At 24.8% G+C, this 14,654-nt stretch overlaps 1 protein-coding gene across 1 annotated transcript; it reads left to right on the forward strand.

The window, feature by feature from the left end:
* The first annotated feature begins 8,227 nt into the window (after window positions 1-8,227).
* Window positions 8,228-9,507, forward strand: LOC148227951 (apolipoprotein D-like). The gene is made up of 4 exons (XM_088199673.1): window positions 8,228-8,524; window positions 8,766-8,893; window positions 8,970-9,148; window positions 9,215-9,507. Exons 1-4 carry the CDS (start codon window positions 8,408-8,410, stop codon window positions 9,355-9,357), a joined length of 567 nt encoding a protein of 188 aa, XP_088055799.1. The 5' UTR covers window positions 8,228-8,407; the 3' UTR covers window positions 9,358-9,507.
* The last annotated feature ends 5,147 nt before the right edge of the window (window positions 9,508-14,654 follow it).

Consider the following 14,654-nt stretch of genomic DNA (forward strand, 5'->3'; position numbering starts at 1 on the left):
AAATCGACAAAGTGTCAAGAAACTATCATGTTTTCTAACTATGGATACTCAATGATCTTGTTTGCTGTCGCTGCACATACCAAGATTATTAGTCTTGGTTCTTGCTCTACAAAAAGTAGCTAAAAAAACACCATTCAACGCAATCGGAGTAAGAATATTTTAAGTTATCTTAGATATTACAGTAACTTATTTTTTATTTACATTATTATATTTTATTTTATTTAAAAAAATAACAAATAAACCATATTAAATTTAAATAAAATCGTTATTGTAACCTATTGCTTGTAAAGTTGTCTCGACAACTTGTGTACATAGTTATTGTAACCTATTGCTTTGTATAGAAGATGTTTATAAATATAATAACAATACAAAATCTTTTGCAAATGTGAAATTTTAATATATGTATTTATAAAATCAAATCGTTTTTTTATATAATATTTCGTAAATAGATTTATTGGTTTACAATAATATATATAAGCTGTTTTTTTTATCTGCGAGCACCGTTTTTCATGAAGAAATTTTTGGGTCGGTGTATTTGTAAAGTATAATTTTTATCAGCAGTCGATTTTTGTTAAATTTGACTTTGTGTTACTTGTAATATTTATTTTTAGTTAATTAAAAATACATGAATCTATAAGTATATAACTACTACGTATACAAATAATTATGGTATGTACACAATGACTTAATAGAAGTAAAATATATCGTAATTATTTTATATATTTTATAATACATTCTTCAATTAAATCATTTTTAGGAACGGGGTTAACACATCGTATTAAATATCAATTTATGTATAAATAATCTAAGTAAAGGAACAATCAGTGGAAATTTTAATTGGACGTTTAAAAGGTTTGGTTTTGGATATTAATTACGTAATTAGCTTTGTGCGATTCAGTAAGCTATTTTATTCGGTAATGTAATGTTAATTTGCATAAACTTATGGTTTTGATTTTATTTTCAGAATATGCATGGCTTGTGTCTTGATCCAGGTGGCTCACAAACGGACCTGCTGAAACAAATATTGTAATACAACATAACATTAATGATCGTAAAAGAGCAATGGAATTGCCCTTGGATTTACTAACTCTTATGACTTATATGCCCTTACGGAAAATATTTTCCCAAAGTTATAGATCTTGAATTGGATGGAATTTTATTATGTATTATTTAATTGTGTGTATATTATTTTAAAATGATATTTTTATAAAAATAAAAATACAGGATTTATAAATAATGTTGCTATTAATAACAAATAATACTAACAAGCATTATATTAGTTCTGAAAAGGATTTAAGTACAAAATAATTTTCAATAAATTATAATAATAAATCAACACACATAAGCTTATGATGTCTTTAAAATATAATAAGCACACAAAAGTGTAAATCTATAAATTAAATATAATATAGATAGCAGTTTACAGAATTCATGTTTATTGATTGTTTGCATATATGTTATGTTTTATATTTATAATAATTAGTAACTAAAGGCGTAATATTAGGTATGAAAATGATGTATTATGAATCAATAATTTAGTATGATTTTTTTTATAATTGACTTCGGACGTCATCGAAAACTTACTATGACGTTTCTAAGATACTACTACTCTTCATCTTTAGAGATGTACTAAAATACATCCCATAATATGGTAAGTTGTAGTCTCTGTGAAATGTTAATTACTATTTACACAAGCAAATACCTTTGTATAATCTACAAAGCAAATAACTGCTGGGTTCTTAAATTATTGACATTTTTCAATATATAACTTACTTTACTTAATAACTGTAACTTTTGACAACGTTCCTCCAATGGCAAAGTACACAAGAAGAGAAAAAGCTCGTTGAGATTAAAGTGGAATATTTTAAAATGATTACTGATAGATTTTGAAAAATCTGGTGTAACTCCTTAAATTTCAAAAATATGCTAGAATTAAGTAACATGATTGCAATGATTTATTCATAATATGTATGGTTTTAAAAATGACGATTTATGATATTTTTATGTAGCAATAATTATTTTTAATAATAAAAATGAAACCACCATCAGAATTGAAATATCTAATTAAGAAGACATTATTTTTATTTATTTTATTAAATTATCCGTTGTAACCTGACAGGCGTAAGCCCATAGCGCAAATACATCAAGGTAAATCTGTACCAACTGAGTAGGTCAATCAAGTAAGTATTAATCATATAATCGGTCACATCTATATTAATAATTATGAATTATTATGTGTAAGAGGCCGATTTTTTTTATAAAAACGCATTTTTTTATAAATAAAAATTCGAGTGCCGTTGCCGGAGCTCGAACCCACAACATCAGATTTACTAGTTTTAGACGTTACGAAATACGCTATTCCTTCCTTACATGCATTACATTATGTAGAGTGGGTTCAGTAAAATTTTAATAAATTAACTTAATCAAAAAATGTAGAATTTAGTATATAGTAATAATAAATTAGCTGCTAAATTAGTTGTTAAGACCAAGTTTTTCATCGAACGATTAAGGCCAAGAAATTTGGTCTATAGTCTACAAGCGTACAGTTGGAATCGGCACTAACCTTTTCTGAGCGCTTAATAAATGCCGCTATTGACTCTCGCTGCGTCAGAATGAAATAACATGAGAAAAATTACACCAGGAAAAAATAAAAATGAACAGAATTATACAAAGAAAAATAAATATGTAATAAAATTACATTAAAAGAAATACACAATGAAAAAATTACAAAAGGCAAAAAATTCACTTTGCAGTAATTTTAAATTTTTTAGTCACAGTTAACCCATCAATTTTACATTTGTATAATACAATAAATATAAAAAAGGTGTATTTTAAATGTCACAATGAAATTAGTAATTTACGTATGATACACATTAAAATAATTTAAAAAAAGCACAAAATTACACAAAAATATAAGAAACTTTAAAATAAAAATAATATTCTGTCCTTGCAAAGTAAAAAATATTTAATATTAATAAAAATATTTCGTATTACGACTTAATAGAGAAAATTAATTTTAAATACGCAACATAAAATAAAAAAACACTTATTTTACTGCATAAAATTTTTAACACTTTCTTTTAATTTTTTATCACTTTATATTAATATTAGAATATATTTACATATTTTTATTTTACTGTAGAACGTGAAATTTATTGCGCTTGTATTTTTTTCTTTTGTAATTCTTTCCATCTGTAATATATTATAAAAATGTAATCGTAAATTCTATACATATATTTATAATAGAAACACTTGTGAACTCGAAATTTTGGTAGAAATCACATCTCTGATGATCGATTTAAAAATTTTGTGCAAAATTAAATATTAATAAATAACAATATAATATAATATAAAAGAAACATATTTTTTTTGTAAGCCTCAAAAATAAAAATCACAATGCATTTCAACTAAGTTATGGTTTTTTAATTTTTTCAATAGTCGCCATTTGGATAATAGATTATGGATCAGGCTGATTAATGAATTTAAATGGGATATTGAAGAATTGTCTGTTTTTAGCAAATATAATGGCAATACAATTAAAACTACGACAGCTATATGGTTCTCAAAAATAATCCACATAAATGTAATTTTTTCCATTTTTTCTTGACAATGTAACGATTTTTTATTACCAGCGGCCATTTTAAAACAAAAAATAATATTAGGTTAGCTAATTAATTAAAACAAGTTTTAAGGTAAAATAATTAAAACTGCGATAGTAATTGTATTCTCAAAACATTCCACAATAATGATCAAATATGTGAATTTTTAGTTAGAAAGGAATCATAGCAAGACGTTAATAAAATAAATAATTTAATAGCAGCTATTAAAAAAATAAAAAATCATAACTATGCTAAAAACAAGTTAAAGAAATAAATATGTAGGTATAAAACGCTAAAAATATAAATTGAAGTAAAATTAAAATTTAATATTATTTTAATTGTATTTTATAATAATGGGATAAATATTAAATCTTTTTGTAATAATTTTGTTTAAAAAATCTTAAAAACACGTAAATAAATATACATAATTCTTACTGTCTATAACGGTTGGATTTTTTAAATTAAAATTTATTGCAGTTTAATATTAGAAACACTAAAATTTTTTTTTTGAATAGCCGCAATTGCAAATAGTTACAGCTGAATAGTTGTTGAAATATTTAGATAAAACATATTTTATTATAATTAAAAGTATAGCAGTTATTGTGTTCTTAAATCTCGTTATATCCCACATAATGTTTCTTTGCCATGTATATATAATATTTCTTAAGAAATCTACCTTATATATTTTTTAAAGGTAATGTTAGAATGCATTGAATTTATACAACAAAAAATCGCTATCAATCTTAAAATTATTTATGATTATTTACAAGCTACCTGGAAGTAATTGATTTACCAACAATAAAACTTACAGAATTTTCAACGCCATAAATATATTTTCTTATATCTTTCTCTTAAAAAGGTCGCTTAAAGAATTTTTATGGCTTAAAGCTAACTATATATTTGACACTATATATATAAAATTATAGATTAATATTTACTTTCATCTTGATATTAAAATTAAATTACAAAAACTTTTTAATAATTCAATTTTTTTAATTGATTTTTAATTTTTTAATTGATTAAAATGTTGCGATTATTTTATTTTTGATATCATTTTTTTAACAATATTTTTAAATTCAATTAAATTTAGAAAATTCATCCTAGCAGATAAAACAGGGACAGTTTTAAGCCATAAAAATGGATTTAGTTATAAAAAATATAGTGAAAAACTGGTGTCGATTAAATAAAAAGTTGGATTAAAACTGATTTACTTATAAATTTAAAATATAGTTGTAGTGGTTAAACTCATTTCAATAGGATACAGCATCCTTGGGATTAATTGAATCTGCACTTTCGTTTCAGTAGTTTTCTACGAAAAGCTGCTCTTTGGGCGACTAAGAACCGAAATAAACTATTGTTCCGATGATATTATAATGTGGTAATTTAAAAGCAATTAAATAGTAAAACTCAAATACTTTTACATTGCACACATTTTCTGTTTTTTTTTTGTTAACGTCATCATCGCAAAAATATGCAATTCTTATTATATACAGTATGTTTCTAAATTAAAATGATGTATATAAAAATATTGAGTGTTTTTTTGCTATATAAATATAAAATATAAAATATCACGAGAACAAGTAGTCTAAAATATGTACATCAAAAAAAATGTATTATTTAATATGGTCGTTTGTAATAAAAAAAAGATTTATGCTCCGGTCAAAGTCCGGATAATAAGGTAGATGAGATATAACCTTACAGTGGTACACAAATGTGTAAGTCTCTGGCTATCGACTTCAATGATCTGGGTTCGAATTACATATGGACCTTAGTGGTTTTTTTTAAATTTCTATCAATTATTGTTACTACAGCACATATTTGTAAATTGTTTCTATCAATTCACAAATGTTTTAGTGACCATAGATATAGAATTGTTTTTAGAAAATTCATATAATATGTAATTTCGTTCACTTTGTAAAAAATTTGAGGTCTAATTTTTTTTAAATATCGGAATGTGGAATCTTAATGTCACAAACACAGATTTAATAAAATTACAACTCAGATATTAATGGCTAAATCCTGACTGATTGTTAAAATTACAATAAAAAGTAGCAATTCATTTTGGGATTACATAATATTATTATTATAAAAAAAAAAAATTTCAGTTTAAATAAAAAAGTTTTTTCAATTTTTATTCTGAATAAACGTGTATTTATTTAAAAATATTATCATAAAAATTAAAAATTAATTTTTATTAGAAGTAATATTTAAATGATAAAGAATTGTTTATGATTTTCCTAACTACTCTACATTATCAATCAGATAATAAGAATCCGTTCTGCGTGAGAATCGGCAGATTTCAAAAGTTTATGAAGGCTTTTCAGAGTAACGTCATAAAATTTCCCTGTATGTGAACTAAAATCACGTTTATCAATAGTCTAAAAAGATTTTTTGAATCATTATCGAAATATTAAAAATTCAAAGTAGCAACAGATGTTATTGATAATTTTCTCTAGATTTAGGTATAAATACGGGAATCCGAAACACCTTTCTAAATCTTAAAATAATCAATCAAAATAGATGTATCCTTTTTTTGTCCATTGATTATTCGCGTCCCTTATAACAAATTATCATCCTATTAACATTCGTTAATTAGCAATTGATCAGCTTTATGTTCATCAACATTATGAAGATATCTACAATGATAAGCAATATAATCAAAATTACATATTATATATATTTATTTTACTTATCAAAAAAATTGAGAAGTGAAAATGAGAATCTTTATTTTTAGAGAAATAAAAAATATCATCGAGAATTTAAAATTTCTGTTCATGGTAGTATAAATAGTACATAGTATAAAAAAATGATACAAACAACTACCGATTTTTATGTGCCCCTGAAAGTTTTATTTATTTGATCTGCTTATAATTTTATATCTATATTGTAATAGCCATTTTTATTTTCTCTTTGACAAAACCTCTTGTATATACATCGTTCTCAGAAAATATATGTTAATAACTGCTCAATTTTCTTAATTTTTTGATTGCGTCAAAGCAAATTAAAATTAATAGAAAATGTACTTTTTAGAATTAAATTCGCTACATTAAAACAAAAATAGTTATCATGAGCAAATTTATAACACTGTATATTAACCTACGTCATTGAAAGAATATAAATATAATTTTTTATAATTTAGTTAAAAAATTTGCATTGTTTTCGTATCTTATTACAAACGTCATTTTTAATGAAAAAAATGAAACTAGACAAAGTTTACATTTTTTAAAATTAAAATTGCAGTAAAAACACTAATAAACATATTTTTATTATGATGGTATATATTATTTAAAAGTGGGGTTGTAAACTTCGAGAAAATACGCTAATTTAAGTATAATTGATTATATTCTTCCGATACTAGGTAATATGTTCAAATTAAGGCATCGTTTTGTATAGGGTTTTGGGTATGGTTTATTTTTAATTTATATTTTTAACAATATGGTATAGCAAATGTGTTTTTTGTTTGTTTTTTAAAACAAAGTTATAGATTACTTATATATTTTTAATAATTCAAATCTTCACGTATAATATGTTAGTTATACGTTACGATTACATTGTATGCTTTTAAGAGCCCCAAGCATCTCCGAAGCAGGTTCAACTCTAGATTCCGAACGTTGAGCTGGACCAAATGGTGCGAAGAGAGAAGCGGCGGCTTTTGTGATCTTGGACGGTCTGAAGTGGGTTCAGCCTGCTATTAGATAAAATTTGTACGAATCTTACATTCCGAAGTGAATGTCAGTATTTATTTAAATTAAATTAAGACCATCGTAACCTATTAGGTTACCCCAATGCGTCATTATGGTCAATAAAAATAATTGTATTATTTCAATACACAAAAAATATGTATATAATTAAAATACTACACAAAATATCAAAATTAAATGATACGAACTGGACCAGCTCCTCGTAGCTTACATTAAACAGATCAATGCGTAATGCCAACGTATTAAGGAACCGGATGGCCACAACGATAGGCGAGTCGGAAAGTGCGAATATCCTAGCCCCAATGGCCATCAAAAGAGGATGCGATCGTGATTCTCGAAAACGTTCTGGAACCCAAAACAAGAACTCCTCGAGAATAGCTGGATTGTCGACAGCATCTTTCAGTAATTTGAAGAAATGCTTAGTGACATACAACTTTCTGTGAGAACTCAGCGAATCGTATCCCAACGCTCCTAAAAGAAAGGCGCTGATAATAACGGATAATAGAAAACAACGAAAATATTGCGCAAAACTGTCAGTAATATTTTAATTAATGGTTCAATTAATGAGCCTGACACATATTTAAATACATATATCTATTTACATAAAATTTCTATGCTGTCCAGAAAATTAGTATAAAAATAGTATAAAGCAAATATAAAATCTGTTTATTAAATATTTAATTTATTTTATTTATATAGTATTTTTCGTAAATTTATATTTTAATTAAAAAGAGCAGCGCTAAAATTAACCAGCGCATAAAATACACGTAAACTGCATTTTTATATAGAGAAAAATTATACAATAGTTTATTATTAAATTAGTGTTAAAATAAATTATTGTATGATCACTGAAACTATCATTGTTTATTTTTACTTATTCTAATGAATTTTTTAATACGTTTACGTTAAATGCAATTAAATTTCATCGTAATTTTACTTTTTTTCTGTCTTTAAAAAACTGTAATTTTTGTCATCACACTCAAAAAACGTGCAATTAAATTCATATAAATAGATGATTATTGCTATATTATTTACTTCTCTTCCATCTGTTAACTGTTAACAGTATACGACATTTATACAATTAAATTGCCAGAAAAATATACAAGGATGATCTTCAAGTACTGCTTCCTTTTAGCATTGTTTGCTGTAGCTGCAAATGCGCAACAAATAAGTTCTGGTTATTGCCCTGCAGCAACTACTAAAAGTGGATTTAATGCGACCCTAGTAAGAATATTTTTAATAGTCATTTACTTTAGTACTCGTATTCATTAATTAAATTTATTATTAAGTATAAAAACAATAATTCCAAACCACTAAATACTTAATTAATTGCTACTAAATATTTAGCCTTTTACTATTATACTAATGCACGTAGTTATTGTTGTAACGGCTATTCGTGTATAAAATAAATTACTTTAAATAGAATAATAGATGTATGGATTTAATTAAAAATATTTTCTTTCAGTTTTTGGGAAAATGGTACGAGAATTCTAAATATATGAATCCATACCAATCACCGGACAAGTGTATTACGACTACTTATACAAATACCTCTAATGTATTCACAATGGCATACTGGAGGCAAAATATATCGTAATTGTTCTTAATTATTTTGTAGTTCATCTACAGTTTTTTTGTTAATTTTAAATATATTTTATATTATTTTAAGAGGAGGTTACGAGTCAACGTATTACGTACCAATTACCTTTCCGAATGTAAACGAAGGAATAATTAGTGGAACCTTTAATTGGACTTACAAATCTCGGAATGTGCAGATTTTAGATACTGATTACAACAATTATGCGCTGCTTTATTACTGTTTCGACATTCTTGGATTTACACGTTCAGGTAAAATATTTCTTTAATTACGTCTACTAAAACTTTTAATAACATATATTTTTATTTTGCTTTTAGAATATGTATGGTACGTAACTCGTGCAAGGACGATCACAAATACTACTGTAAATATAACAGTAATTGCACAAAGTCATAACGTTCAACTAAACGCTACAGCAATGATAGCAACCGATCAAGTTCAATGCCCATGGGTTTACTAATTGTTATACTTCGACTGACTATGTCTCGCCCCCTCGACGAAGAACTTGAATTAATATATATTATAATTTTGATTTGTATAATAGTTTAGAATATCGTATTTAACTTTACAAGCATTACTTACTGTTCGAATAAATTACTTATTAACAGTACTTCATAATTTATTATTTCAAAATCACACAAGTTATTATCGGTTTTAAGAGTAACCGTGTTTAGATCGAAACTCCTTTACAATTAATTTGCGTCATTAATACATAATTTATACACTTGACCAAATAGAAAAGAGGGTTTAATATTATGCAGTGTAGGATTGAATATACTGTAAGAAAAAAAAAGAAATGAACAATATTTATATATAAAGTATCATATATCAGTAATATTATCAGCCAAGAATATAACAATATTTTATAGGTTAAAGAGAAATAAATTGTAAATTTCCAATTTTTAGCAATTAAATAAGGTGTCAAATGTGGCTTGCAAAAGTTGTATTAATGGCTATTTAAGTTAATAATTATTTAGCATAAAGTTAATTTTTAGTTTAAAAACCAGATTTCTATGTATATTATTCATCAAAACTTGTATAAAAATAAACAGCTACTAAAATAAAATACATCTGAGGCCCCAACTGGACAAGGGCAAAGCCCTGATGGTTATCATGAATCGAAGTATGGTAAAGTTCTGAATTCATGTTTCTTAAGTTAGGCAAAAACTGCTTGAATAAAAGTTGGAACTTAAATTCTTTCGAACTATATGATGGGAAAATAAAATAAAAACATACCGTCCACAGTCTTCCCATTTTACAAAATCAATTTTAAAATCTCCTTTTTTTAACTTGTAAGCAAATAATTTTCGTAACTCACAAATAACAAGTGTAATACATTTTTAGTCTTACAATTTACTCTGAAACTTAAACCCGTTTCAGGAAAATAAATTAGAAATAGAAAATTTAAATTAAATAATATACAATTGCTAGGCTGTACCTTAATTAATGTAAACCAATAATATAATAACAGTAAAGAACAAAAACTAAAGAATGAATATATTGAAAAATATCCAAACATTCATTTTTAACAATAAAATTAACAGGAATACGTAGTCCACAAAAGTTTCAATGGTCGCCGTATTTATTTCGCTACAAAAAATCTAAGTTAATTTTTCGTGAATAAAATAATTTTTCACTTAAAAACAAGATTCCGAAAATTAATCAAATATAAAAATTTATTTTATTCAAAACTCTTACAAAAAAATAAATAAATCCAAAATTCATATTATTATAGCTTCGCTAATTAATAAATAAACACAATGGGCAGATGCGTCTAGGGACCGACCATGTAAGGGCGAAGCCCTGTCGGTTGGCCAGACCGGACTTCTACTGTAACCTAAGCACGGTAATATAATATTTAAATAAATGATGTATTACAAGTATGTAGGTGTGTTTATTATCTATATTATAAAAATGCGCAGGTTAATTGCATATTTAAGCATTTTGGACCTAATAAAAGGAACTGCTTATTTCTATACAGTTGATGTCAAAATTATGCATTCCATAAAAAATACAGCATTGCCACATTTACACAATGTTTGAATAACAGTCGTCTTGCAAAGATATTCTAATTATATATTTAGTAGAGAATATACAAGAGACTGTCCTCTCTAAATTATCGCATTTTTCAACTTTGTTTATTTTTTGTTCAACTTTGTAGAAAAAAATTGTTCAACCACTAGGTTATAATAGTGTTGAAATTATTATTAAAAATCTAAGGCTTTATATTTCAAAATTATTAATTTATTGTATTTTTGTTCAATTCATATTGTATTTTTGTTAAATTCATTGTTACACCTTTTAAATCCAATACTTGCCACAACATAATCTTCAACAACTTTTCTTAAAAATATATGACCACCGCACATCTGCCATAAATCACGACTGTATCAAAATGAATTATAAAGTTGCAACTACGATTAAAAAAATATTAAATTAACCTAAAATAAATTGTATAATGTTTAATAAATGCATTTAATATCATTATAAATTCAAATTACTTCAGATAAGTCCTAATAATTACATATCGAAAAATAAGTTTTTGTATACAAAATTTCTAAATTAATCTTAGCATTGATTATAATATAAATACATAATAATCAAATTTTATTAATCATAAAATTTGCTTATCAACTTTGCACGGGAGCGACTAGGTAAAATTTAAAACTTAGTTATTAATTAAAGTTATTATTTTATGAACAAAAAGGGCTACATTTTCTAAAAAAAATATTGCATTAAATTAATTGTTTCTATCCGGCGTAAAAACTGTTATTGTTATTTACACCTCGCATTAACTACCTTTGAGATTGTTCCACAAAATAGTTTTTATTTATTCAAAGTGTGAACATATTTCGTTGGTCGAATATGCAAGCGATGCAATTGGCCAACCAATTTCTACATCTCTTATTGACAGAGACGATTTGAAGAAAATATCTAATACTTTGTCACATTAAGCGATTTAAGACGAGAGAATCAAAGACGAAGGGTTTTTACCGACGTCGATTTTGGCTGCAAAGTCGCACCCCTTCGGCCTTTTTTTAGAATTTGATATATTATATATTTTTTATTGATTTATTTAATTCTTTGTTTTATCAGAAAATATAAATACTAAGTCATTAAATAATATTTCATACAATTTATCCTGATCTAGATGTTTATTTTAGTACTAAATTTATTTGGTATAAATAAGTTTTATAGTGCAACAATTTTGAGGTACATCATAACTTTGTCTGCGTCTGAATAATACACAAATATATTTTAAGACTAAACTATTATGCCGAAAGTTTGTGATAGTCGAAAGAAATCTATTTCTAATAATACGATGTGGAAATGGTTCGTATTTTTGCGGTGACAGTAAATAAAGAGAAGCTTCTAGAGAATGTATATTATAACGCTCAATTAATTTATGCAGCACACATCTTTACCTTCTCGATTAGTTTCAAATGGTATAAAAAATCGAATAATCGAATAAGACTGCATAAAAAATATGCATATAGTTGTGTTATATAAATATTAGTTTAAAGCAAACATCAGATATTAGAAATAATATACATGTACACATATAAAAGTATACGAAGAAGGTCCTAGACATGATATTGAAAGTCCCTTCTAAATTAAAATATTTATAATACAATTCTATGAAATAAGGTTAATAGTTATTTTTTAAAAATAAATAGATATGATCTATTTATTTTTTAAGGATTCACATTCAATACATTTGTAATTCCTGATGATTTAACATTTGTTAAATCATCAGGAAATACATTTTTATTCTATAATACATTGACGTTTAAAAAATATTTTATAATAGGCTATCCTCATATATCTCATCCAGAATATTTTCATTTAATTTATCGATCATCTTTCAGTGTTGTTTGTAAATCAACAATATGCCTGAAAATTGCTTCTTATAGAGGTTTTGTAAAAAAGAAATCTTGAGATTTAATTTCCTGATATAATAATTTTCGACATTTTTCATAGATAGACTTATATTAAAACATATTTGCAGTGTCGCTTTTAAGCTAAGCTTGTAAATACCAGCTTAGCTTAAAATGATGTTTTTAATAAGAGTCGTTTAATCTACCTACGAAAAATATAGAAAATTAATATATCATGAAATAAAATCTCAAGATTTATTTTTAATGATACTTCCAAAAGAACCGATTTTCAGATATATTATTGATATACAAAGAACACTGAAAGATAATTGATAAATTATCTGAAAATATTCTTGATGAGATTTATGAGGATAGCACATTATAAAATGTTTTTTTAAACATCAATGTATTATATAATAAGGCGTAATTTAAAATTCTAAACTTATTACTAAGTAGTTTAAAATTATTTTATTACCGTTATATAAAAATCCTAGGATTAATACAACAGTTAAATATTGCCTTATATATTTTCTGAATATTTTCATAACTTAGCACAAACCCAAAATTAAACTTATTAATATTATTATTGTTCAATCAATAAAATAAAAATTAATTTATATGTTTCAGAATATTCTGATACAACATAAGTTAAAACACATTTAAAGTATAAATTACGCTTTTAAAAAAATATTAAGCTTAGTTTATTTATGGTCTATAAAACAATACTTTAGAATCATAAAATCGTAGGTTTCGTATTTTTAAATATACTGAAATGCAAAACCTTAAAAAGCACAATACAATTAGATGGATTTTTATATACAACGACTCATATACTAATTAACGGTAATCATATTATTTTTTAATATTTATTCGTATCATCAATATTAAATAATTTTCTAATTCAACAAAATGATGGCGATGTTTAATTTTGATACCAGATAAGAAAATAAATACGGCATACTATGTAATTTATTTAAATGATTAGTGAAGTGAAGTGTCATTTTGAAGCAGATCAGACATGTTGATAAATAATATAGTACGATATTTTGTAATTGCATTCCGTTATTTAAGCAGAGTTTTAATCTAATTTTTCGATTTTTCCATTAAATTTTTGACTAAAAATAAATTCGATATTTATCAAATAAATATTAAATTGTGTTGGCGTAAATATTAAAAAAAAGCAATAAGCACATTGTCTTATTTGATATTATCTTAAAAAAATATTTTTTAAACAATGATACGATTTATTCTCTGTTATAATTAATTACAGAGGTTTAGAAACTATATGTCTCATATAAAAATTTATAGTAATGTAATGTGTTTTTCTTATCTGGTTCAAAATAATGTTACAGACTCGCATGTTACAGAAAAATTATAAATAAAAATTATATATGTTTTTATTACATACAAATTCATGCAAGTTATGCTACAATACAAACCTATTAAATGCATAGCTCATCAAATCTAGAATAATGCATAGAAAAGTATTAGATAACTTTTCGATAAACACATCTATCCTAATGTTGCATTAATTAAATTAAGGGGTTTTCTCCAACGTATTTGATTATAAAATAAATCATATCTCTTTAATATGTACATGACAATTGACTTCAATTTGATATCTTAGGTAAATGTATATGAATGAATACAAATACTACCTCTTCTTATTTTCTATAAATTCAAGTAAGATATGTATGATAAGGCATACTTTGAGCTACTCGGATAATTTTGTTGTTAATACATATTTGTATTTGTTAACAAAATGAAAATGAAATATTTTCAATAAAGACAGTAATTTAGGGTTTAAAATTAAATTAAAAAAATCAAATTTATTGCGTTTTACGAATTTCCTGTCTTAAGACAGGAAATTTGTAAAATG

The sequence above is a fragment of the Plectrocnemia conspersa genome, unplaced genomic scaffold, assembly GCF_051122295.1.
Source record: "Plectrocnemia conspersa isolate PC_06_02 unplaced genomic scaffold, ASM5112229v1 ptg000012l, whole genome shotgun sequence".
Classification (NCBI taxonomy): Eukaryota; Metazoa; Arthropoda; class Insecta; order Trichoptera; family Polycentropodidae; genus Plectrocnemia; species Plectrocnemia conspersa.